This window comes from Lissotriton vulgaris, chromosome 4_1 (assembly GCF_964263255.1).
Source record: "Lissotriton vulgaris chromosome 4_1, aLisVul1.2, whole genome shotgun sequence".
Classification (NCBI taxonomy): Eukaryota; Metazoa; Chordata; class Amphibia; order Caudata; family Salamandridae; genus Lissotriton; species Lissotriton vulgaris.
Genome location: NC_141691.1, coordinates 1,764,655,217 through 1,764,680,941, shown reverse-complemented (window position 1 = coordinate 1,764,680,941; position 25,725 = coordinate 1,764,655,217). Strand labels below are relative to the sequence as shown.

Sequence of the window (25,725 nt, the reverse complement as noted above, 5' to 3'; positions counted from 1 at the left end):
CTTCATTCCCTCGAGGACGCATGGAAGCGCATGATTTGCAATGGGCTTCTGTACCTCTACATTAAAACGATCGCCGCATGTGAGACTAACTCGTCAAGGTTATTGGATTAGTTCAGTCATATCTAGCGGAGCAAAATGCCTCACGGCGCTAGAGACAGAACTGTAACCGAGGGGCGACGCACTGTGGAATGATTTTTATACTTGAACCTCACTCATGTATGAGCCCTTAAATAGCACACTTTCACGTGTATTTGTGTTCACTGAAAGTCCCCGCCCCCAATACTGGGATTTGTGTATAATAAATGTTATGATTTCTTTTTGTGGGGTGAAGGCCTATGGCCACTGGCATAGGCCGCAGGGGCAAGAGCGCGCAGCAATAGTAAATGACCTACTGACACTCGTAGTGTTGGCCGGAAGTGACGCCTCCGTGCAGGCGCCCCCCTTTTATTACTTCCCCGCAGGCCACGCCTGGCCTGCGGATGTGTGGGTGCATGAGGGTGCAAAGACTAGACCACTGACCATTACATCCCTATCCCCTATAAATATAACTTTTTTTTTTTTAAACGAAAACATCAAAGTCCAAACATGTTGCATTCAATGAGGTACAAGGGAATCATGCATGATACTTGCGTGTCCCTTGGTGAGAGTTCAGGGTCTCAGCAAACAGGCATAGTCTGAGTCTCTGGCTTGGTCGCGGATTGGGTCTCAAATCAGATCTCTGCGAACGGACATCCCCACCCCTAACATCTTGTTTGGGGCTACCGGTAGGGACATCAGATGTTAGCGGGCCTGTTGTTTCACCAGCTTCTCGTGGCTGTTCTGCTCCTGACGCCTCGTCTTCGTATTCTGTGAGAGTGCTCCCGTCAGGCTGCAGGTTTTCCGGGGTGTTTCCTCATTCATTGTTCGGTGATACTTTTTGCACCATGAGGTGTTTCGTGCCACTTCTTCTTCACCTTTCCGTGCCATCACCATGGTCCCCTTGGTTGACGTGACAGTCCAGGTACCTGGTTCCAAACGGGTTTGGAATTTTCCCCCAGGGCGCCTGTTGTTTAGGATAACTGAGGTTCCCGGTGTCATCTTCTTTACAGCTGCCACTCGTCGACAGCTGGCTCGCTGATTGCCTTGTCTCCTCCTTTCCTGAGCTTCCTCATAGATGGCTGGGGCTGGTATTCCCCCCGGTCTGCTAGGGAGAAGATCTCGTCAGGACCCCTGAAACATGAGGCTCCAGGGACTCCTCTGAGTGGTGCAGTGAGGAGTGCTTCGATACTCACGCAAAAACACATGCAGTCTCTGTTCGGGGTTAGCATGCTCTACCAGGGCGATGCGAAAACCCTTGTTAAGCGTGCGCATAAATCTTTCTATGTCTCCGTTGGCTTGAGGCCATTGGGGTGTTATGAGTCGATGATGGATTTCCCGCTGTTGGAGGAAGGTGGCAAAATCAGTTCCTTGGAATGGAGGGCTGTTATCGCTGCGCACCTCCTTGGGTATCCAAACATCGCGAAAACCTTCTCTAGCGCTGGTCCAACATGGCTGAAAGCGGTGGAGGACACTTTTTCTACCACTGGATATTTAGAATAAGTATCCAGGATTACCAGGGTGTGTCCTTTCCCCGGGAAGCTCCCAAAATCTACACTCACTTTGGTCCATGGCTTTGAGCAGGCCTCTTCGGTGATGACAGGTTGGGGCCTGTCTGGGTCGCTTGTCAATTGGCAGGGCATGCATCCTCGCACATATTCTTCCACCATCGCTTCCAGGTCCAGGAACCACATCATTTCCCTCATTCTCGTTTTCATTTTTGTGATCCCCTGGTGCCCTCCATGGGCAAGTTGTACCGCTCGGTGCCTCAGGGACTGTGGGATGACTAGTAGAGATCCTCGCAGCAAGATGTTGTCTGCGGTGGCACTCAGCTCATGTCGAATCCGCCACATCTTGGTGAGTGCCTCTTTGTCTTCCGTGGCCCAGGAATTGGTGTGACGAAGATATTCAGCCCTTTGAGTGCAATGGGCGTTGCATGGCTGGCCCAGAACCGTGTGCATACCAAAACGCAAACAGAATCCTGTAGTGAACAAAATAACTGTTGTGACTCCCTGCGGGACGCTGCACTACACATGCAGTCAATGCCGCTCTTAAATACGATCGATAAAACCCACCTACACAGAAATGAAAATTAAACCTGTTTCTCACTCGTCAAAGCCCTCTGATATAATTTAAATCAAACTGCTGTCTTTCATGTAAGCTTCTTCATTTATCAACCAAAGGAGAGATTCCACAAATATTTATGCCCTGCACTCACCAAAAACTCCAAGGTTAGCGATCTCCCAGTGTAGCAAATCTGAAACGCGAGTGTGTTCCTTCTCCCCAAAAGTACGCTGGCATCTGTAAATAGCCAATGATGCCATTTGTTCAAGAGATGTCGCCATTAACCTCTCGAGATAAAAATACAACAAGAAAAGTAAAATAAAGGGAGACACGGCCTGGCGGCCGTGAAACTGCAGGGAGAGAGAGGGGAGGTGCTGGCGGCTGGGGAGGGGGAGGAGAAATGCGAGCCTAGCTGTGTGCGGGGAGAGAGAGGGGAGGTGCTGGCGGCACCTAGCTGGGGAACAGATGGCAAAGACTGGCGATTTGATGCTGTGCACGCGCATTTTAAATCATTGCGCTTGCGCATTGAGCTAAAAGCGCACATGCACTGCATCAAATCGCCAGTAAATCGCCAGCTAGTTAAACCTTGTTTAAGCCCCTATAGTCTCGCTCCGCACAATGCGCATGCGCATTGAGAGGCGAGACCTAAAAAGGCTCTTCCACCTTCTAAAAGTAAGACTCTGCCTTCTACGCCCGAGAAAGACAACAAAGTTTCAAGCTTCACAACAGGTTTCTGACAAAAATGTAACTTTAAAAAACCGGGGTCCCTCATAGACGAGTTCGACGACGCCTTCGTCGACGAAGCCTTCTGTCGCCGCAGCGACGTCGACTGCTACTTTCTTGTCGCCGAAGCCACAGATGATAATGCCGTCGGCATCTTCGCTGACGCCGCTGGTATCCGTCTCCGTAAGAGCAGTCCCGTCTGCGAAGGAGATAAAATCTACCGTCGACGTTCCTTCGACGAAGATTGAAAGTGTCGTGGACATTTGTCTCTTCGCTGATTGCTTCGTCTACGAAGGTTGTCTCGTCGTCGATGACTCCATAGACGCCCGCCTCATCGATGAGTACTTCGTTGACAGCTGCCTCGTTGAAGCTACAACTGTCGTCATGTACGGTTCTTCAGGTTTGGTCTTCGTCTACGCCTGCAGCATCTTGTACATAGTCTACGACACCGTCTATACAGTTACCTCCGTCGACAGCAGCGTCTTCTTTGCTACAAAGACGTGGGTCTTCGTTGGAGGTATTTTCTCCAATTACCATCTCCCCTGGTAAAGTTCCTCTCAGGCTGCCGGAACAATTGTTAGATTTTGGAGAAGATGACGATGAATCAGATGAGGGTACTGCCAGGAGCCCTTCTGAACTCTTCATTAAGTATCAAGATGTGGATCAAGATGATGACTTTTGCCCGGAGACAGGTACTTCAGATCCAGATTCAATCTTTACCGCCCACATGCCTTTGGCTCTTCTACATAATTTGCAGTACATGCTGGACGATTATTATTGCCGTTTCCCTCCATCTGAATCTGCTTCTTCTATACCGCCCACACCTGTTCCTCACTCTTCATCAGCTTTATGGTCACCCAGGCCATATTCTCCGGTACCTTTGCATCACTCTCAGGATGCTCATACTTCTGGCGACGATAGGAAGGAAGGAGAATTAGATGACCGGTCACTGCTTACAGAATGGGATGGCTACCAGATACAAACGCCATCTCCATCCACTCCTTTTCCTGCCGACTCTCCTCTTGAGAGGCCATGTTGTAGAGTTTGTGAAACTTCCTCCGAATTCTCCTCCCAAGGGACCACCTCTGGCATGGACTTTCAGTTCAAAGTCCTTCCGTTCGTAGTACGTTCCACACCCTGGGTCTTAACACCGGTGGCTGCTCACCTTCGACCGTAAGGAATTCATAATTTTCCTTTAGTCAATTGCCTTATGAAGGCAAATTCTTTAACAATCGCAAATGCACATACTCAGAGATGTCTGTCTCTTTTCCAATCTTTGGGCCTCACCATCAATTTCGACAAGTCTCAACTCGTTCCATCACAAAGATTAACAATCTGGGGTGCCACCATAGACACTCTGCGACACAAGTCAACTGCATCTTTGAAAACTCGCCCAGTTACTGCGATCAAAAAGGTGTGTTTCAGTCCAGCAGTTCAAGTCGCTTCTGGGAATGCTTTCATCCTGCATTCTCCTGGTCCCCAACTGCTGTCTCAAGATGATACCTCTGCAAGAGGAACTCAACAAACAGTGGTTGCTGGTTTCGGGATCCTTCGACGATCTCATACACATCACTCCTTGGATACAGGAAGCTCTACACGGTGGACTTGCAAAAAAAACGTGACAGTAGGCTGCTCACTCCTAGTGGAAGCTCCAACCTTCGTCATCACCACAGACGCCTTCCTCGAGGGATGAGGAGCACACTTACAAGGACTCAGTCGGTGGCAAATGGGATGCTCAACAACAAACTTGGCATATCAACCGCTTAGAGTTGCTAGTGATCTTCCTAGCTCTAAAGTCTTTTCGCACCATCATTCTCGGAGCATCAGTGTAGATCCGAACGGACAACACGACAAGTATGCTCTACTTGAACAAAAAAGGAGGGACAAGGTCTGCTTTACTGTCTAAGCAAGCTCAACAGATTTGGGATTGTGCGATCAGACATCGGATAAGTCTGACAGCAGTCCATGACCCGGGAGTTTCCATCTTTCTCGCGGATTCCCTCAGCAGATCGACAATTTCCCATCACGAGTGGGAGCTCCATCAACCAACCTTGGATCCTATTTTTTAGTAGTGGGGTAGACCCCATCTGGAGTTGTTTGCGACCAGTCTGAACCGCAAATGCCCATTCTTTGCAAGTTGGCTGCCTCACAAAGGTTCGTGCGGGAATGTGTTTTCGATGAACAGGTCACGGATTTATGCTTCAGCTTTTCCACCGATACCGTTGGTTTCCAGTGTTCTACAGCAAATGAAGAAAGAGCCTTGTCACCTAATACACATAGCTCCCAGGTGGCCTTGCCAGTTATGGTTCACCGAACTCCTCCTTCTCTCCGAATGCGATCCCATTCAGTTGCGACCAATACCGAACCTTCTATCCATTCAGAACTGACAGAACTGCCATCCGGATCCTGCATCTCTGCACTTCGTGGCCCGGCGCCTGAGCACTTTGAATTCTCTCACTTAGAAATTCCTTCGGACTGTAGTGAAGTCTTAGCCAATGCTAGAGCGCCTTCCACAATAAAGACATACAGGCTCAAATGGAAACTATTTTGCCTGTGATGTCAAGCCGCCAACATTCATCCAATCCATGCGAAACCGGAACACATTTTGCCTTTCTTTTTGCATTTGGCAATATCAGGCCTTTAGCATTCTACCTATAAGGTATTCTTAGTGGCTAGCTCCAGATTCCGACCGGATGGTTCCATCTCTCTGTATTCCTCTACGATCTTTCAGCAGTTTTTCAAAGGATTGTTAAGCATATTTCATCCCACCCGCCGTCCACCTCCATCCTGTCATCTTAACGTTGTGCTCTCACAACTCATGCACCATCCCTTTGAACCTATTCATAAGACAGATTTGAAGTTTCTTTCATGGAAGGTGTCTCTGCTGTTAGCTCTCACATCTGCTAGATGGGTCAGCCACATTCAAACCTTCACTGTTAAACCGCCTTTCCTCCAATTCACCAGGGATATGGTAGTGCTACGCACTAACCCCACTTTTATGACTAAAGTACCTTCAGACTTCCATCTCAACAAACCGGTCATTTTAGAGACTTTCTTTCCAAATGCTCAATCCCTTGCGGAAAAAGCTTTGCATACTCTTGATGTTAAGAGGTGTCTCAAATTCTGTTTACAGAGGACATCTTCAATTCGGAAATCTGATCAGCTATTTATAGCTTATGGAAAGATGTGTACAGGACACCCAATATCCGAACAATCCATTGCTCGTTGTATTTCTGCTGCAATTTGTTTGTCATCAGCATGCAGGCAGACCATTAAAAGCAACTCCGAGAGCACACTCTACTAGAACAGTTTCTTCCTCCACTGCTCTTTTTGCTGGTGTGCCTTGTGAGAAGGTGGCCTGATATGCAGTGCTCACTATTCTAGTGAACACTATGTATCAGTCCAGCAACCCTTATTGATGATTGGTTGTAAGTCAACCTTATAGACCAGCTATCCTAGTAGCGTGGATACGAGCAGTCTAAGGCTAAAGACTCGAGAGGGCGCATTAAGCCAGCTGTTTACCACACATATACCCCTTGAATACCAAGTGAAAGGACACCACACAAGTGTTATGAAAATAAACAGTTATTTATTTAAAGATCACAACAGCCCTGTACTCTTTATGAGGACAGGGTACTAAGCACAAACCAAAACTCTTACAAAAATACTTAAGTTAGCACAGTATATACAAATGCCCGAGGGGCACGGAAAACCATATACTCTGAAAGTGGAATGCGAAATTCCTAGCAGGTAAGTACAGTACTAATAGCTTTTGGAATCGCTAGGACTTGACTAGGGAATCGTTAGATTATGTCTAGGAGGCCTAGGGGACTCGGGTGCAGTGTGTGCACTCTCACGCGAGATGCGGGACAAAAGTCTATGGTAGCTAGGAATTAGAAAGTTAGTGTTCTCGGGCGAACCCGACCTGGTAGGGAGAAAACGAAGATAGATTCTGACCCTTGGATAGTGAGGCTATGCTGGGGCACCGAAATGCCGAAGTTACCTAGCCCAGGGGCTGCAGCTGCATAGGTCTGAAAAGACGTCGGGAATCCTCGTAGACGGACCAGGAGCCGGAAGAAAAGATGCTGGCCGGTGACCAGTGAAGAAAGTTCAGTTGGATCCAAGCCTGGATCTTGAAGATAGATGACACCTGAAAGCAGAGGGGACCAAGTTCGAGACTACTAGCCAGTAGTCAGTGGGCACCAGGAGGGCACCGGATGGTAGCCACCTCGACAAGGTGAGTGGGGGACGCTGGAGCTCGAAGATCTCACGGACCAGGAGGCGTTGTCGGCGACCAGGATGGAGGATCGAGCTGTCCCACGAAGATGGAAGCTGTCGGCGTCGCTGGACCCAGGATTGGGCAACAAAGCCTTGGCAAATTCAAGCCCACGCGGTGGACCTAAAATGGCGTCTGGAGTGGACCAGGAGGGTCCGGGGTGCCTCTCTTGAAAAAGGAAGCAAGGGCCAGCCTGGAGCAACCAGGCCAGCAGAAGAAATGTCGTCGGGCGTCGTTCAGAAGGCCACAAGCCAGCCGGCTAGTAGCCAAACAACGCGGTGCACAGCAAACAGCAGAAGGGCCCCACGCCGATCGTGGAGATGCAGGGAGGCTGGCCTTGGGTGCTGGAGCTGCGCAGGGTCGGGGCTTCTCGGACCCCAAAGCACTCACCAGTGGAGGACACGGTGGGCTTGCAGTAAAGATGTCGTGCAGTCTTGGCGATCGTCGGTCCCTTGAGGTCTCGTCGCACTCACGGTTCTCAGCTGGGCTGTAGAGGTGAGTAGAGGTCAGAGGTGCCAGGGAAGCCGGGTCTCGTCGAGCTGGGTCGTCGGATTCGTGATGAAGGACTTGCAGCAGACCGCAGTGTTCTTTAGGATGGTGCCTGCGGATGCAGGGTGACTACTCCTTAGCCACAAGGGAGAATCTTGAAGAAGAAATCGTGAAGTCCTTTCGAAGAAAGGGGTATCTTGATTCCAAAGATGATCTAATTTTAACAGGGGGCCCGCTCCCATCTTTATACTAAAAAAGGGGGCTGACCCGGTGACTAGGTCCTGCCTATGGGTGGGACTAGGTGGGGGGTGGTTACACCCCTCAGCCATGCCGGACTTCCCCAGGCCAGGGGCTGGTGTGCCCCTGGAACTGGTTCAGACCGGCCTATGCGTAGTGAGCACCGGGGTGCCACTCAGCAGTCACCTTCCTGTAAAGCCCTGCCTACCCAGGATACACAAAACCATGTCTGGGACGGTGCTAGCACCGCCCCTGACAGGAAACCCTTTGTCCAGGCTCCCCTCGCTGGAAGGACTCCCAGCTGTAGGGGGTCAGACTCGTGTCTGTGGTGGCAGCATCCATTTTGTGGAGCTGAGGCTTCAGTTAACTTTAACCGGGGTTCACAGTTACATACATGTCGTGTCCCTCTAGAAGGGTGGAATGCTAACCCCGTCGCCAGAATTGGCGAGGGGTTAGTATTCCAATTCGTATGACACCTTACTCGACATGTTTTGATAAAGCAATACCAAAGATAGCATTTAACCGCGAGGATTATAATGCACTTAAGAGTATATGGTATGCGATATCATGGAACAGCTATTAGGACTTGATTCCGCAAGCTGCAGACAGGCTCAGCTCATGCCAGAGCACCATCTCACACGATTCCAAGCACTCTGCCTTCAGGATTGTCAAGGCCTGCCATAGGAGTGACTGATAGGAATCTGTGTGTCCATTTTAGGGTTAGGTATAGGTATACTACACCTACAGCAAAGGGTGATTACACGACTTTGCCCCAGCTGTCATGCAGCCAGTTGTGTCAAATTTAGGAGGCCAGCCAGGGGTGGCACAATACGTGCTGCAGCCCCTGGCAGCCCTGGGTACACCTATGCCCTGAGTTACAGGGTCTGATAAGGTGGCCCAGTATCAATTGGTAGATGCACCTAGGGTACATGAGGTAATTTAGAAAGAGAACAGCCAGGCTGTGGGTCTGATTGGCAGGCCCACAGCCAGAGAAAGTCGTAAACCAGTGAAACAAAAGCAAAAAAATCTGGGTGATCATAGGATTGCAGACCCTACTCTCCTACATGACCCCCCCCCAAACTTTGGGACAATAAGCTAACCTTGACCAGGTGAGTCTTCTTGTTCTAAGTGGAAATATCTGGAGAGCCCATCGGCATTGCCATGATCAGTACCAGGTCTATGTTCCACTGTAAAGTCCATCCCCTGTAGGGAAATGGACCACCTAAGCAGTTTGGGGTTTTCACCCTTCATCTGATTTAGCCACAAGAGGGGCTTATGGTCGGTCTGAATCTTGAAGTGAGTGCCAAACAAGTATGGCCTCAGCTTCTTCAGGGCCCAAACCACAGCAAAGGCCTCCCTCTCAATAGCTGACCAATTCTTCTCTCTGGGGGTCAGCCTTCTGCTTATAAAAGCAATGGGCTGATCCTGACCATCAAAATTCAGTTGAGAAAGAACAGCTCCCACACCCAACTCAGAAGCATCTGTTTGGACAATGAATGGTTTGGAGTAGTCTGGACTCTTAAGGATAGGTGCTGTGCACATGGCCTGCTTTAGGTCATCGAATGCTTTTTGACAGCCTGCTGTCCACTGAACCTTTTTTGGCATTTTTTTACTTGTCAGTTCATTTAATGGTGTCACAATGGAACCATAGTTCCTGACAAATTTTCTGTAGTATCCAGTCAGGCCCAAGAAAGCTCGAACCTGAGTCTGGGTGGTTGGAGGAGCCCAGTCCCTGATTGACTGTATTTTGCTCTCCAGTGGCTGAACCTGGCCTCCACCTACAAGGTGGCCCAGGTATACAACCTGTGTCTGCCCTATCTGGCACTTGGTGGCCTTGATAGTGAGGCCTGCTGCTTGCAGAGCCTCTAACACTTTCCTCAGGTGGACCAGGTGATCCTCCCAGGTGGAGCTAAAGACAGCAATATCATCTAGATATGCTGCACAGAAGTCATCCAGCCCAGTAAGGACTTGATTCACCAACCTTTGGAAGGTGGCAGGTGCATTTTTCAGACCAAAGGGCATTACCACAAATTGATAATGCCCACCAGGGGTTGAAAATGCTGTTTTGGGCTTGGCATCCTCAGCTAACCTGATTTGCCAATACCCAGCTGTTAAGTCAAATGTACTTAAGTAGTTGGCAGAAGCCAATCTATCTATAAGTTCATCTGCCCTTGGTATTGGATGGGCATCAGTCTTAGTGACTGCATTGAGACCCCTGTAGTCTACGCAAAACCTCATCTCTCTCTTACCATCTTGGGTGTGAGGCTTTGGCACTAGAACTACTGGACTAGCCCAAGGGCTATCTGAGGGTTCAATGACTCCCAATTCCAACATTTTCTGCACTTCAGTTTTTATGCAGTCTCTAACATGATCAGGCTGCCTGTAGATTTTACTCTTGACTGGCAGGCTGTCACCAGTGTCAACCTCATGGGTGCACCAATTGGTCTGACTGGGTGTCAGAGAGAACATACGTCTGAAAGACTGAAGAACCTGTTTACAGTCTTTCTGCTGATGTTCAGAGAGGCTGCCACAAAAGACAACACCATCTACTGACCCATCATCAGGATTCTGAGTGAGCAGGTCTGGGAGAGGGTCACTCTCTTCCTCCTGTCCCTCATCTATGGCCATGAGCAAGCTCATGTCCTTCCTGTCGACATATGCTTTGAGCCTGTTGACATGGAGTACCCTATGGGGACTCCTGGGAGTTCCAAGGTCCACCAGGTAGGTGACCTCTCCCTTTTGCTCAAGGATTGTGTGGGGCCCAGACCATTTGTCTTTGAGTGCTGCTGGGGCCACTGGCTCCAGCACCCACACCTTCTGTCCAGGCTGATAAACAGTCAGGACAGCCTTTTGGTCATGCCAAGCTTTTTGAAGTTCTTGACTGGCCTTAAGGTTTTCTGATGCCTTCTCCATATACTCAGCCATCCTGGAGCGGAGACCAAGTACATAGTCCATTATGTTGGTTGCAGGCTTTTTGAGAGGTCTCTCCCATCCTTCCTTCACCAAACACAAGGGGCCTCTCACAGGATGCCCATACAAAAGTTCAAAAGGGCTGTAGCCAACCCCCTTTTGTGGGACCTCTCTGTAAGCAAACAGAAGGCAGGGCATCAGGACATCCCATCTACGCCTGAGTGTTTCAGGTAGTCCATGAATCATCCCTTTTAGGGTCCTGTTGAACCTTTCAACAAGCCCATTGCATTGTGGGTGATAGGGTGTAGTGAATTTGTAATTGACACCACACTCCTTCCACATAGCAGTTAAATAGCTTGACATGAAGTTTGCACCTCTGTCAGAGACAACCTCCTTAGGGAAGCCCACTCTGGAGAACACTCCAACTAGGGCCCTTGCCACCACAGGGGCTGTGGTGGTCCTAAGTGGAATAGCTTCAGGATACCTGGTGGCATGATCCACTACCACCAGTATAAACTTGTGCCCTGATGCTGTCTGGGGTTCCATTGGACCAACAATGTCAATCCCCACTCTTTCAAAGGGCACCCCCACCACAGGCATTGGTATAAGGGGGGCCTTTGTTGTGCCACCTGACTTACCACTGGCTTGGCAAGTGACACAGGAGCGACAAAACTCCTTGGTATCCTCATTCATGTGAGGCCAGTGAAAGTGTGAGACAAGCCTGTCCCAAGTCTTTGTCTGGCCTAAGTGTCCTGCTAAGGGAATCTCATGGGCCAAGGTAAGTAGGAAACCTCTCTGAGACAAGGGTACAACCAGCCTCCTGGTCATGCCAGGCTTGGGGTCTCTTGACTCAGTGTACAGGAGTCCATCTTCCCAGTATACCTTGTGGGTACCTGTGGCGTTCCCAGCAGCCTCAGCAGCAGCCTGCTGTCTGAGGGGTTCAAGAGAAGGGCAGCCTAACTGGTCCTTCCCCAGGTCTTCCCTTGAGGGTCCCCCTGAACCCAAGAATTCAACTTGATCAAGTTCAAACTCTCTAGGCTCAGTTTCCCTCAATTCCTGCAGGTCAGCCTCCTCTGAGACTTGATCCACAACCTGGGGCAAGGGGGAAGGCACAGCCTTAACCCTACTGCTCTTTTTCTTGGAAGGTGTCTGGTCCATTGTTCCAGGATCCAGCACCTGTTCAGTGGGGCATCTTCTGGCCTGTGACCTAGTCACAGCAAACACATGTGCTGGCAAACCTAACATTTCCAGATGAGTCCTCTGCTCCACTTCTGACCATTGTGATGACTCCAAATCATTGCCCAACAAACAATCCACTGGGAGGTCTGAACTAACTACAACCTTCTTGTGGCCAGTTACCCCTCCCCAGGAGAAAGCTACAATTGCCATACTATGATTGGTAGTGACATTGCTTGCATTGGTCACCAGGAATTCTGTACCTGGCATGATCTGTCCAGGGTCCACAAAGCTAGGTGTCACCATTGTGACACTGGCACAAGTGTCCCTATAGGCCTGAGCCATTTTTCCATTAATAAAAGGTGTCTGTCTGTATTTGCCCAAAGTATTGGGACTTATGTCAGGGGACATATCCATATCCCCTGTACTGACAAGGACAGCCTGAGTGAGGGTGCCAACTAAGTTGTCACTCCCCTCAGAACCCAGGGTTAACCCTACTAAACCCTTGGGAGGTGCACTACCACTGCTGGCTGTACTAGGGGGCACAGGTGCCTTAGGGGCTGCAGTGGCAGGAGTCTGCCCTCCTCCTTTCTTGGTGCACTCACTAAACCAGTGAGTTTTACTTTTGCAGTATTGGCACCACCTTTTAGATTGGCCTTCTTTCTTCTTTTGGGGAGCCTGACCCCCACCCTCTTTGGGTTGTTGGGGACCTGTCGAAGACTTCTGGTCATTTTGTTCCCCTTTCGAATCCTTACCCTTCTGGTCTGCTTTCTTCTGACCACCTTGATTCTGGCCCTGGTTCTGTTTAACTCTTGTTCTAACCCATCTGTCTGCCTTCTTTCCCAATTCTTGGGGAGAGGTCAGATCTGAGTCAACAAGATGCTGATGCAACAACTGGTTCTGACAATTGTTTAAAATTTGCTCTCTCATCATCAAATTGTACAATCCTTTATAATCAGTAACCTTACTGCCCAGCAACCAGCCCTCAAAAGCCTTAGTGGCACAATCTACAAAGTCAGCCCAATCTTGAGACTGAGTTTTCTGGGTATCCCTGAACAGCACCCTGTACTGCTCAGTGGTTAGGCCAAACCCATCAACCAGTGCATTTTTCAAGACTTGGTAATCATTAGCATCCTCCACCCTTGTGGTGAGGAGCTTGTCTCTTCCTTTACCCTCAAAGGAGAGCCACAAGATAGCTGCCCACTGACTTGGGGGAACACCTTGCACAGTGCAGGCCCTCTCCAAAGCAGTAATCCATTTGTGGATGTCATCCCCTTGTTTAAAGGGGGGCACTATCTTACCAAGGTGTTTTGTATCAAAACTCCTTTCCCTATTGCTAGGTACAATGCTGCCACCAGTGGGGACTGTCCCACTCAATTGTTGCTCTCTAGCAAAGGCAAGCCTCTCTTTGGCCAGGGCAAGTTCTTCCCTTTCAATCCTCAGATTGGCTGCCTTTTCCTTAGCTTCATACATTCTCCTCTGGGGAGATGTCATTCCCCTTTGAGAGGAACGTTGAGAGCCATTGGTATGAAGGGATCTGATAGAGCCTCTTGATAGAGATCTATCTCGTCCATTCCCAATGTTAAGCTGACCTGAGAGTGGCCCCAAGGGTCCCCTAGTGCCCATCTCATGTCTGCTTAAGTTGGACCTGGTTAGTCTGCTGACTTCTACCTGTTCCTTTTCTGCCTCATCCCCTGATACCAAATCATCATCCTCATCATCAGCATCATCTGCTTCCTGAAGAGGATGGTCCTGGGCATCAAAGGGACCCTGTAAGGAGGGCATGTTGCCATCTGAATTAGAAGGGTCTGGGTTACCAGCCCTCCTTGCATCATGAGTCTCTAAGAGACCAATCAGAAAGGCAGTTGTGGGGTTAGACCCCTGCTTAATCTTCCTAGAGGTACACACTTGTCGTAACTCATGGAAGCTAAGCGCAGTATATCTTGAAGGGATGACCTGTGGAGGGTCAACTGACACAAGGGGAACCTCAGTGTTTCCTCCTTTGTCCGACATACTGTTTCTAGTGTGGTGTAAGTGATGCACCTACCTACACTATGTGTTTACCTACTGATCCCTTGCTAAGAGTTGCAGCCAAGGTGTGCTAAGCCTTGAGGAGCTACAACAGCTGGTTCAGTAGAACTCAGAGTATTCTAAGCTTTAGTTATGTGTACCTAACAGTACTTATGTGATCTTTCAACAAGATATTCTTAGGATACGTGTGGTAAAACTACAGCAAGCTCAAATCCCAACCGCTGCTCACCAATGTGAGAAGGTGGCCTGATATGCAGTGCTCACTATTCTAGTGAACACTATGTATCAGTCCAGCAACCCTTATTGATGATTGGTTGTAAGTCAACCTTATAGACCAGCTATCCTAGTAGCGTGGATACGAGCAGTCTAAGGCTAAAGACTCGAGAGGGCGCATTAAGCCAGCTGTTTACCACACATATACCCCTTGAATACCAAGTGAAAGGACACCACACAAGTGTTATGAAAATAAACAGTTATTTATTTAAAGATCACAACAGCCCTGTACTCTTTATGAGGACAGGGTACTAAGCACAAACCAAAACTCTTACAAAAATACTTAAGTTAGCACAGTATATACAAATGCCCGAGGGGCACGGAAAACCATATACTCTGAAAGTGGAATGCGAAATTCCTAGCAGGTAAGTACAGTACTAATAGCTTTTGGAATCGCTAGGACTTGACTAGGGAATCGTTAGATTATGTCTAGGAGGCCTAGGGGACTCGGGTGCAGTGTGTGCACTCTCACGCGAGATGCGGGACAAAAGTCTATGGTAGCTAGGAATTAGAAAGTTAGTGTTCTCGGGCGAACCCGACCTGGTAGGGAGAAAACGAAGATAGATTCTGACCCTTGGATAGTGAGGCTATGCTGGGGCACCGAAATGCCGAAGTTACCTAGCCCAGGGGCTGCAGCTGCATAGGTCTGAAAAGACGTCGGGAATCCTCGTAGACGGACCAGGAGCCGGAAGAAAAGATGCTGGCCGGTGACCAGTGAAGAAAGTTCAGTTGGATCCAAGCCTGGATCTTGAAGATAGATGACACCTGAAAGCAGAGGGGACCAAGTTCGAGACTACTAGCCAGTAGTCAGTGGGCACCAGGAGGGCACCGGATGGTAGCCACCTCGACAAGGTGAGTGGGGGACGCTGGAGCTCGAAGATCTCACGGACCAGGAGGCGTTGTCGGCGACCAGGATGGAGGATCGAGCTGTCCCACGAAGATGGAAGCTGTCGGCGTCGCTGGACCCAGGATTGGGCAACAAAGCCTTGGCAAATTCAAGCCCACGCGGTGGACCTAAAATGGCGTCTGGAGTGGACCAGGAGGGTCCGGGGTGCCTCTCTTGAAAAAGGAAGCAAGGGCCAGCCTGGAGCAACCAGGCCAGCAGAAGAAATGTCGTCGGGCGTCGTTCAGAAGGCCACAAGCCAGCCGGCTAGTAGCCAAACAACGCGGTGCACAGCAAACAGCAGAAGGGCCCCACGCCGATCGTGGAGATGCAGGGAGGCTGGCCTTGGGTGCTGGAGCTGCGCAGGGTCGGGGCTTCTCGGACCCCAAAGCACTCACCAGTGGAGGACACGGTGGGCTTGCAGTAAAGATGTCGTGCAGTCTTGGCGATCGTCGGTCCCTTGAGGTCTCGTCGCACTCACGGTTCTCAGCTGGGCTGTAGAGGTGAGTAGAGGTCAGAGGTGCCAGGGAAGCCGGGTCTCGTCGAGCTGGGTCGTCGGATTCGTGATGAAGGACTTGCAGCAGACCGCAGTGTTCTTTAGGATGGTGCCTGCGGATGCAGGGTGACTACTCCTTAGCCACAAGGGAGAATCTTGAAGAAGAAATCGTGAAGTCCTTTCGAAGAAAGGGGTATCTTGATTCCAAAGATGATCTAATTTTAACAGGGGGCCCGCTCCCATCTTTATACTAAAAAAGGGGGCTGACCCGGTGACTAGGTCCTGCCTATGGGTGGGACTAGGTGGGGGGTGGTTACACCCCTCAGCCATGCCGGACTTCCCCAGGCCAGGGGCTGGTGTGCCCCTGGAACTGGTTCAGACCGGCCTATGCGTAGTGAGCACCGGGGTGCCACTCAGCAGTCACCTTCCTGTAAAGCCCTGCCTACCCAGGATACACAAAACCATGTCTGGGACGGTGCTAGCACCGCCCCTGACAGGAAACCCTTTGTCCAGGCTCCCCTCGCTGGAAGGACTCCCAGCTGTAGGGGGTCAGACTCGTGTCTGTGGTGGCAGCATCCATTTTGTGGAGCTGAGGCTTCAGTTAACTTTAACCGGGGTTCACAGTTACATACATGTCGTGTCCCTCTAGAAGGGTGGAATGCTAACCCCGTCGCCAGAATTGGCGAGGGGTTAGTATTCCAATTCGTATGACACCTTACTCGACATGTTTTGATAAAGCAATACCAAAGATAGCATTTAACCGCGAGGATTATAATGCACTTAAGAGTATATGGTATGCGATATCATGGAACAGCTATTAGGACTTGATTCCGCAAGCTGCAGACAGGCTCAGCTCATGCCAGAGCACCATCTCACACGATTCCAAGCACTCTGCCTTCAGGATTGTCAAGGCCTGCCATAGGAGTGACTGATAGGAATCTGTGTGTCCATTTTAGGGTTAGGTATAGGTATACTACACCTACAGCAAAGGGTGATTACACGACTTTGCCCCAGCTGTCATGCAGCCAGTTGTGTCAAATTTAGGAGGCCAGCCAGGGGTGGCACAATACGTGCTGCAGCCCCTGGCAGCCCTGGGTACACCTATGCCCTGAGTTACAGGGTCTGATAAGGTGGCCCAGTATCAATTGGTAGATGCACCTAGGGTACATGAGGTAATTTAGAAAGAGAACAGCCAGGCTGTGGGTCTGATTGGCAGGCCCACAGCCAGAGAAAGTCGTAAACCAGTGAAACAAAAGCAAAAAAATCTGGGTGATCATAGGATTGCAGACCCTACTCTCCTACATGCCTATTCATCAAATCTATAGGGCTGCTACGTGGTCCAGCAGGCACACCTTTAGTAAGCACTAATGTCTGGAGGCTGCCAGCAATGCAGACACGTCTGTGGGACAAGCGGTTCTCCGTAATCTTTTTAAGAAAGGTGAGCCTCTGTTCTTCCCTCCTCTTCTTTGGTATTTTCTTACGTACATGTCTTATATGATTGTTTATGGATAAATATATTTATATTTTTATATAGGGATATATATATATATATATATATATATATATATATATATATATATATGTATAATAGAGAGAGAGAGAGAGAGAGACACAAGTATTTTGGATTTACTGCTTTCTGCTCTGATTCAGGCATGTGAATCTATGAAAGATACCCCAATACTGGAGAAGAACAATAGTTACTTACCTGTAATCTGTGGTTCACCAGTATTGCTATCTTTCATACATTCACATGCAACCCACCCACCTCCCCTCAGAGTCTCTTCTATGCTCTTTTTGTTTGTTACTCTAGATCACACTTGTGCTAGAAAATCTGAGAGCCTGAACCTCTGAGGAGAACAATCTTGAGGCTGCTGTAGCTTGGACTGTATATAATGACTTGGACCAGTCATGTGAGTGGAAAACAAATTCCTATTAACTTCTAGCTATTTTACTTCCTGGTTCTAATATACCTAAGATACACCTATGTTATGCACATTTATTGCTATTGTTATGAACCGTGGGACTACCACTCTACAATGATTCCGGCATGTGAATCTATCAAAGACACCAATACTGGAGAACCACAGATTACAGGTAAGTAACTATTGTTCATTTGCGGTTTCCGGCCGGGACCAGAGGTTGCAGATGAACGAATCCGGTGTTCAAGGGAGACAAAGTCTTGAGGTTGAAGGCAGGCAGGTCCTTTGGGGTTTTCGAGGTTGCTGGCTGCAGGACACACCGGGATTTGGCAGCAGCAGGTTCGAGGTGGAGACAGGCCTGTAGGGCTGGGGACAAGTCAGTGGGCGTCTTCCTCTTGTTAGCTGCTGTTCGGTCCTTCTTCTTGTAGTTTCTTCTTGTCTGAGGAAGCAAGGTTTAGGGGTGCCCCTAAATACTAGATTTAGGAGTGTTACAGGTAGGTAAAAGGCAAAAAAATGGGTACTTTTCTGGGGTGGGTACACCCCCTATTATGCCACCCTCCAGTGGGAGGTGGATGAGCCTGTCCCTGGTTGGCTGAGTCCCCCCTCCCATCTGCAAGATCGCGGGGACTGGGAGTTGTGCTTCACCTTGCCTCCCCCACATGAGGGTTGGAGTGTGCAGAGGTGGGTACACCTCTCTATCTCACTTGTTTTTCCCGCCGGTTCTCCTGCCCAAAGTGGGGGTCAGAACCAGTGGGGACCAGTTGCTGAAAGCAGCAAGTGGCCTGGGGAAGCTCGTATAGGTGGCAAGCCTTTGAAGCTTCCCCTTTGTGAACCTTGTCCATCCTGGGGGAGGAGGCTTGGCACCTCGTTCCAGAATGTGCATTGTTTCAGGCCCCCGAGAGCAGCAGGGTTTTGACCTAGGGGTTCAGAATCATGTCTGTTGGTGGCAGTCTAAGCAGCCACTCAGTCAGGTCACTAGAAGTTGGTCGAGTTTCAGGGGGCATCTCTAAGATGCCCTCTGTTGTACATTTTACATTAATTCCCACACTGGCATCAGTGTGGGTTTAATGTGCTGAGAAGTTTGATACCAACCTTCCCAGTTTTTAGTAAAGCCATTATGGTGTTGTGGAGTTCTTAATGACAAACTCCCAGCACCATAAACTCTTAATGGCAGCACTTCACTTACAATGCACAAGAATGGACTTGGGCACTGTAGGGGTACAGGGCTCATGGACCTGTACCCTCACCACTGGCATAGTGCACCCTGCTAGAGGGGTGACTGATCTATGCCAGAACTGTGGTTTTGTGGCCATGGCACACAGGGATGTGCGCCATGTCGACTCTTCACTTTGTTCTGCAGCATGACATGCAGCCTGCAAAGGGCACACTCAGTCAAACAACTTCAGCAATAAACCAAAAAGTGGGAAACTCGGCGTCTCCTGTGGACAGCACCTCAAACCCCAGAGGACCTGCCTGGAACCTCTAAAAAGACTGGGACTCCCAAGAGCAGTGGTTCTGCTCAAACAGCAACACCCCTGGTGCTAGCCAGGAACTCAGAATCCAATCCCACTCTGCACCCGCCGAGCCCTGCCTTTGCCTGAGTGATCCAAGACCACGACGACGTCCCCCGGCGACTGTGACCCGGAGTCCAATGCCCAAAGACCCTCCTCAATGAACCAGACGACTCCTGCAGCCTCAGAACCAGGGACCCCTCCAACCGTGACCAGCTGAGGGTAAGATTTCCCGATCTCAAAAGGCTCCCTGTGCCTTCCTTTGGGGTACCTACCTCTTCTCCGTCCGTCCCAGAGTCTTCAGCCTTTGTTCACTTTTTAACTTTCCCATTGGATAACATTGAGCGCCCAACGGCTCAAAAGCACCCTGCACCCAGCCGCCCGAGAGCTGCTGAAAGTGCAACTACTACTCTACTTTACTTCCCCACTTGCCCTGAGTAAGTGACCAGGAGCTCAGCTCCCCCAGCCGTGTGGCCTGCTAGGCAGCAGCCACCAACCGAAGGCCCCCTACCCTCCATAGGATTGCATTGGGCCTTCTCTCTCTGCACCCGGCTGCCCCTGTGCGGTTGAGGTTGCAACAACTGTACCTTTCCGACTCTGGGAGACCCCTGAGCCTATGCCCAGAACCTTAACTCCACCAGTTGAGTACTTACCTAAAAGCTGATAACTCATTTTCCTTCCAAAGGTTAACCTTGACTAGTTTCACTTGGAAATTCTTCTAAGTGTGGAGTTTTGAAACTGTAAAATATTCATCTAAAATCACCCGAATACCGAATTCCGATATGCTCACCTGTGATCAGGAGAGAAGCCAGTGCTGCAACTTTTAGCCCAGCACTGAACCGCAAAAGTAATTATAACTGTACTTACCAGTAACCTGAATTTATTTCCATAGGATAACATTGCTTGGTTTTCACTGAAAAGTTTCGAAGTGTCAACTTTAAAAATACAATTATATTTGTTAAAAATCACTACTGTAACCAAAACGCTTTTACTTAACTGTTTACAACGTAGGTCCCGGGACTGAATCCAGGATCCAGTCCTGTGGTTAAAAAAGTAATCCAAAAAGTAATCAATTGCATTTACTTAGAAAAATCCATTGAGCTCAATGTTATATTGTTTGAAATTGTGTTGCCTATTGCAACCACTGTAGCTATTGTACTTACAAAGTCTATTGCCTATTTGCAAAGTAGTTACCTAAAGTCACTCATATTGAGAAGTATATTTTGATACCTTGTTGGTTCTAAAATGAAACAACTACATATTTTGATATAAAAACAATTGGCCTAGAGTTCAGTTCTTGTGTGTGAGACTATTTACTGATTGAGTGTGTGCAACAAATGCCTAACACTACCCTCCGAGAAAGCCTTACTGCTTGACCACACTACCACAGATGGAGAGGAAGATGCTATCTACTGTTTCCTCTGCCTTCCTTTGGGGTGCCAATTGACTCTGTACACACTATAGCTCACTGTGGTGTCGTATATACAGAGCCAGCTTCCTACAATGGTTTAATAAATCCCACAATGGCATTAGTATGGGTTTATTACACTGAGAAGCTTGCTACCAAACTTACCAGAGTTCAGTAAAGCCATTATGGTGCTGTGGAGTTCGTAATGACAAACTCCCAGGCCATGTACTATTTATGGCTTTACTGCACTTACAATATCTAAGAATGGACTTAGACACTGTAGGGGTACAATGCTCATGCAATTGTACCCTCACCATTGGTATAGGGCACCCAGCTAGAGGGGTATCTTAACTATACCATAGGCAGTGGGTTGCAGGCATGGCGCACATGAATGTGTGCTATGTTGACTCTTCACTGTTCCCTGCACCAGAACACACAGCCTGCAATGGCAGTGTGTGTGTGTAAGGTACAGGACCTCTAAGGGTGGCACAAAATGTGCTGCAGCCAATAGTGGCCCTCCCTGGTCACAGTGCCCTTGGTTCCCATTGTACCTTTTACAAGGGACTTGCATTTGGCCAGAGAGATACTAATTTGGGTACAAAGGTACAGTTTTGGGAAAGAACACCGTCCCTGGGAACCTTGTTGGCAGGAACCCAGGGCACATCAAGTTAAAATGCATCAGTGTTCTGGCAATAAGTGTGTGTGTGTGTGTGTGTGTGTGTGTGTGTGTGTGTGTGTGGAGGGGGAGGGGAGGGTGTTAACTGCAAAAGAGAACCACTTTCCTACAACAGGCCAGTGGTAAAAATGATGAATATGAATCTCATTCCTCGATTTGGTGTACAATGTCGGAGTTGAGCAAGCACTGATCTAAGTCTGAACTTTTAAAATTGGACAGTTGTTTATGTGGAAAAAGTTCTAAAATGTTGCGTGAGCACAACAGCAATTCACGAAGACATTTAGAGCCCAATATAGAAAGGTGCTCCCAACATTAGAGCTTGGTTTGACCTGCCTCCAACAAAGCAACTCGTGAGAAGAAAACTATTTTTAGCAGACGTGAAAGCAACTCTGTTAAAGAAAATCATTCAGTCCTTTCCTTTTTAGTGCCTTTTCGTCTGCTAGCCCTGAACTTGCCTGAAAGTCTGTTCAATGAAGAGCTGTACATATTTCAGTAGCAACTGCTTTTTTTAGGAACTCTTATGTACTTTTATTAAAATGTTATATCCTGTTTATAGCAAAATTATTGAACTATTCCTAGAGAATCTCTGCTTGGCTATTCACATGCAAGTTTATTTTACTTGTTCTGTTTCAGACACTGGATTTTCTTCAAGATGGACTGGATAAGGGACTAGGACCAAATTCACTGAGGGTTCAGTTGGTGACATTAGGATCAGTAAGAAGCAAGGTATGAGGCACATCCTGTATTAGCAGCTGTGGGTTGTGGAATACATTTTTGTTGAAAAGTAACGTAAATGTTTTTTCTGGTTAGTTAGTTGGATATTTTTTTTAATGCCCATATTTTTGTTTTTCAACAGTAGTAGCATACAGTAGAACAAAAACAAACTACCCAGAATTAAATCTGTGAAAACACTGTATTAAGAGGCCACATCTAGTCCATGATGCATCCACCACTTTCGCAAATAATGTTGTGCTTCTGGGGCACCCTGTTGCCCCATACAGTGTTTGCTCCTTGCGGGCACACCGATCGAAACCCCTCCCCCACATAGTCACTGTAGTGGTTTTCTGGTGAATTCCAGCTGCAGACTGTCTCTCTTGGCCACCAAGGTAGTCACTCTGATGAATGCCCTCTCCAACCTCATCCTTCCACCAGGCCTAGCTATGCAGTACTGGGGCTAAGGTCTATACATCGGTCTATGACCATAGAGTGCTCACTCTCTCTTATGACCCAGCAGGGAGTTCAAAGCCGAAAAGGTCCAGGTCGTGTGGAAAAAGTAGCCTCTGATAAGGGAGCATCGAGCACAGCAAGCCTGGGTGGGGTTGGGCCAGTTAGACGTAGTATCTCGTGGGTCAAGTTGGTCATATGGACCATTCGAAGGCACAATGGGATGGCCAGTTCTCAACTGGCCTGACACGCATCGCACCAGTCATCTTCATCCAGCTCTCCCACCCATGCCTCCCACTATTGTTGCAAAGCAATGAAACTGTGTGGAACGTTATTAATCATCAGTGAGCAGTAAATCTTAGAGACCGCTCGCTAACCCAGGTTCTCCAATAGGAGCTTTGCCTCAAGGGGGTTAAACTCCAGGATCTGTGTCGGTGGGGACATGGACTGATAGGACATTGCATAGGTAAACATTTTGAAAAACGTGTGTGTGTGAGAAAGTGCCCTCTTTCTTGCATTGTATGCCCTCACGTTTTGCTGAATTGCTGATGTTATTTGAGTGTGCCCTGGGCTCCTGCTAATCAGGTACCCAGGTTCTATGTTCCTTCCCTAAACCTGCATTGAAGCCTAGACCCAATTTGCTTCTCTGGCCACTTGTCGGCCCCTGGTAAATGCACTGTGACCAGAGAAGGCCCCTAAGGGCTGCACCACTTATTGTGCCTCCCTTAGAGGCCTTGTACCCTGACATGCACACACTGCCTTTGCAGACTGCGTGTCTTGGTGCAGAATAAAACAGAGTCTACATGGCACACATCCCTGAGTGCCATGTCCACAAACCACTGCCATGGCATACGTCAGTCACCCCTCTAGGTGGGTGCCCTATGCCAGTGGTGAGAGTACAGGTGAATGAGCCCTGTACCCCTACAGAGCCCAAGTCCATCCCTGGGCCCTGTAACTGCAGATGGCCATTAAGGGCACATTAAACCTGCACTGATGCCAGTGTGGGATTTAATGTGGGATTTAATGTAAATTGCCCCCTGAAACTCGACCAACTACCAGTGACCTGACTGAGTGGCTGTGCAGGCTGCCACCACCAGACATGTTTCTGGACCTCTGGGTCGAGAGCCTGCTCCTCTCGGGGGCCGGAAACAATCCACATCCTGGGACTAGGTGCCAAGCCTCCTCCCCCAGGATGGGCAGGATTCATGAAGAAGGCATGCTGCTTTTGTGTATGTGCACACACCGTATGCGGGTCTCCAATTGTGAGTGCTTTGCGAGTGGATTATATAGCGGCCTACCTGGGTCGCGGAGACCCCTCCTGCAGAAGCGCAGGTCCAGCAAAGCCACTAATGCGGAGCAGAAGGAACGATGTGCGTGTTTAGGAGGGGAAGAACAGCCTTGTTTCATTCACCGTGGGACACAGCAACCCACTATGGGACTTTTAAATCAACTTAGGAAAAAACTGCAGCAGCATCTACTAAAGAAAAACCAAGGCATAGACTCCAAGTACCAGACTGCAATAGCGGATACGCCCATGTGGTGGGACTCATTTCACTGTATATTAAGTCATGCCGTATGCCGCCTTTCCATAGAAAAGCCGTTCCTGTGATCAAGGGCAACGATGGCGCCCGAAACGCGTAGGGAAACTAACGGCAGACTGCAGCGGTGACGATGGAGGTTGGATGGCGAAGCTGCTTGGCAAACAAAGAATTTGCACACCGTATGTGGGTCTCCAATTGTGGGTGCTTTGCGAGTGGAATATATATATATGTTTGGGACTGAAGGGAGTGTGTGTGACTTTCATTTTGGCGTGCTGACCTCCTTTCATCACTGCATCTTTTCCCTGAACTATGTCTGCCGTCCCCAAGCTATGCTCACCAGAAGAGATGTTTTCTGGGAGTTGGAGTCTCATTTGTGCCACCATGGTTGAATACACATGTGACTTGGGGGTGGGAGCTTACTCACGTTCCAATGAGGGTGGTACTGGACACTTTAAAGGTGCAGGCGGGGTCATCACGTGACAGCAACAGCAACTGAAGATGGCTATTCGCCGAAATGCATATTGCCACGCTGTCCACTAATTAAACGGCTCCTGTGAAGTTCCTTGTTGTGGCCTCTTCTCCTTTCCATCCTGTGAGGAGTATATTCCTTGAAACCACCTCCGACCCATATATATATACACACACAATGCAGCCTTTCTTAGACATGCTGAACAATGCTGCAAGAGAAGTCTTTGCACATAAATACATTCCAGTAAAGCAGGGAGAAATAAAGCGTTGAAAACTGCTTTATTATACGTCAGAAAAGGTAATCCTGCAAGGAAGGTGAAAACATTGGCAGCCGGCACATAGGCTGCATTGTAGAGAAAACATCAGTGTAGAAAGCTGAAAAGGTAACCCACATAAACACTAACAATAAACTGGCACCGTGCCTTAAAGGCAGCCATGACTCCTAGCTTCCCATCATGCCTCAGGGGTGACAGTTTGGTCAGTTGTTCTTTCCGGCTCCTTCTGACAGGACCCTGGTTACTTCAGCCCTACTTCAGCTCTACCTTTTTCTGATTTATGTCTGAAAATACTTCTAGTTTTGGAGTAAAACTCTTTTACTTCGACATCTTTTGAGTGTTGAAGTGTTTTTCAACTGTTTTTGAGGGATTTGGGGATTGTTTTTCATTCAGAAATGCCTTCCCTTTTTGATCCTTGCCCTTCCTGTGGCAAAAGGCCAAAACAGACTCCCATTCTGTCTGTATTTTATGTCTGCCTTCTGATCATGATCCACAAAGCTGCTAGCACTGCCAGCTACTGTGCAAAAGAACTTTAAAGGACAGAGAGAGGATTCTCCTCAATGGACGGGCTGAGAGGAGAAGATCTTCCTCCAGAGGCAGGTCACTGTTGAAGGAGGAGAGATCATCCACAAGTAAGATTCCAGTGTGCTCTCCATCGGCGTCGGGTTCGGCGCCTCGAATCCCTTCTTCAGCATCAAAAACGTAGAAGAGAAGACCATCAACGGCAGGGTCGCCGTCGAGAACACACCGGTCGTCATCCAGGATCACAGGTACGTCACCTCCGCTGTCGTCAATCAGGCGACGATCGGCGCTGAGGCATCGATCTCTGAGGCAGGCTTGCCCAACGTCGTGCGGCAGATAGTCGAGATGGCGTTTGACGTCGAGACAGGCTCCGTCGTCGCAAGGTCACCAGCGATTGACGTCGAAGCACAGATCTCTGTCGACGTCAACCAGGCGACTCTACGTCGATTCAATCTCTGCCGTCGCAGGTTTATCAGCGATCAGCGTCAAAGCATACCTCTTCGTGAACGTCAACCAGGTGGCGTTCGACGTCGAGACTGGTATAGTCAACCAGGCGTCGAAGAGACGTTTGAGGTCGAGGTCTAGACCCTCACCGGAGTCACATTTCC

General features: G+C 48.9%; 1 protein-coding gene across 18 annotated transcripts in view; it reads left to right on the top strand.

The window, feature by feature from the left end:
• Positions 1–25,725, top strand: part of UBR5 (ubiquitin protein ligase E3 component n-recognin 5) — a 2,064,863-nt gene that overhangs the window by 706,102 nt on the left and 1,333,036 nt on the right. For all 18 annotated transcript variants that reach the window (XM_086966085.1, XM_086966077.1, XM_086966080.1 and 15 more), the window contains one exon: positions 21,781–21,873. In XM_086966085.1, coding sequence (XP_086822211.1) covers positions 21,781–21,873 — 93 coding nt within the window. The remainder of the gene's footprint in view (positions 1–21,780; positions 21,874–25,725) is intronic.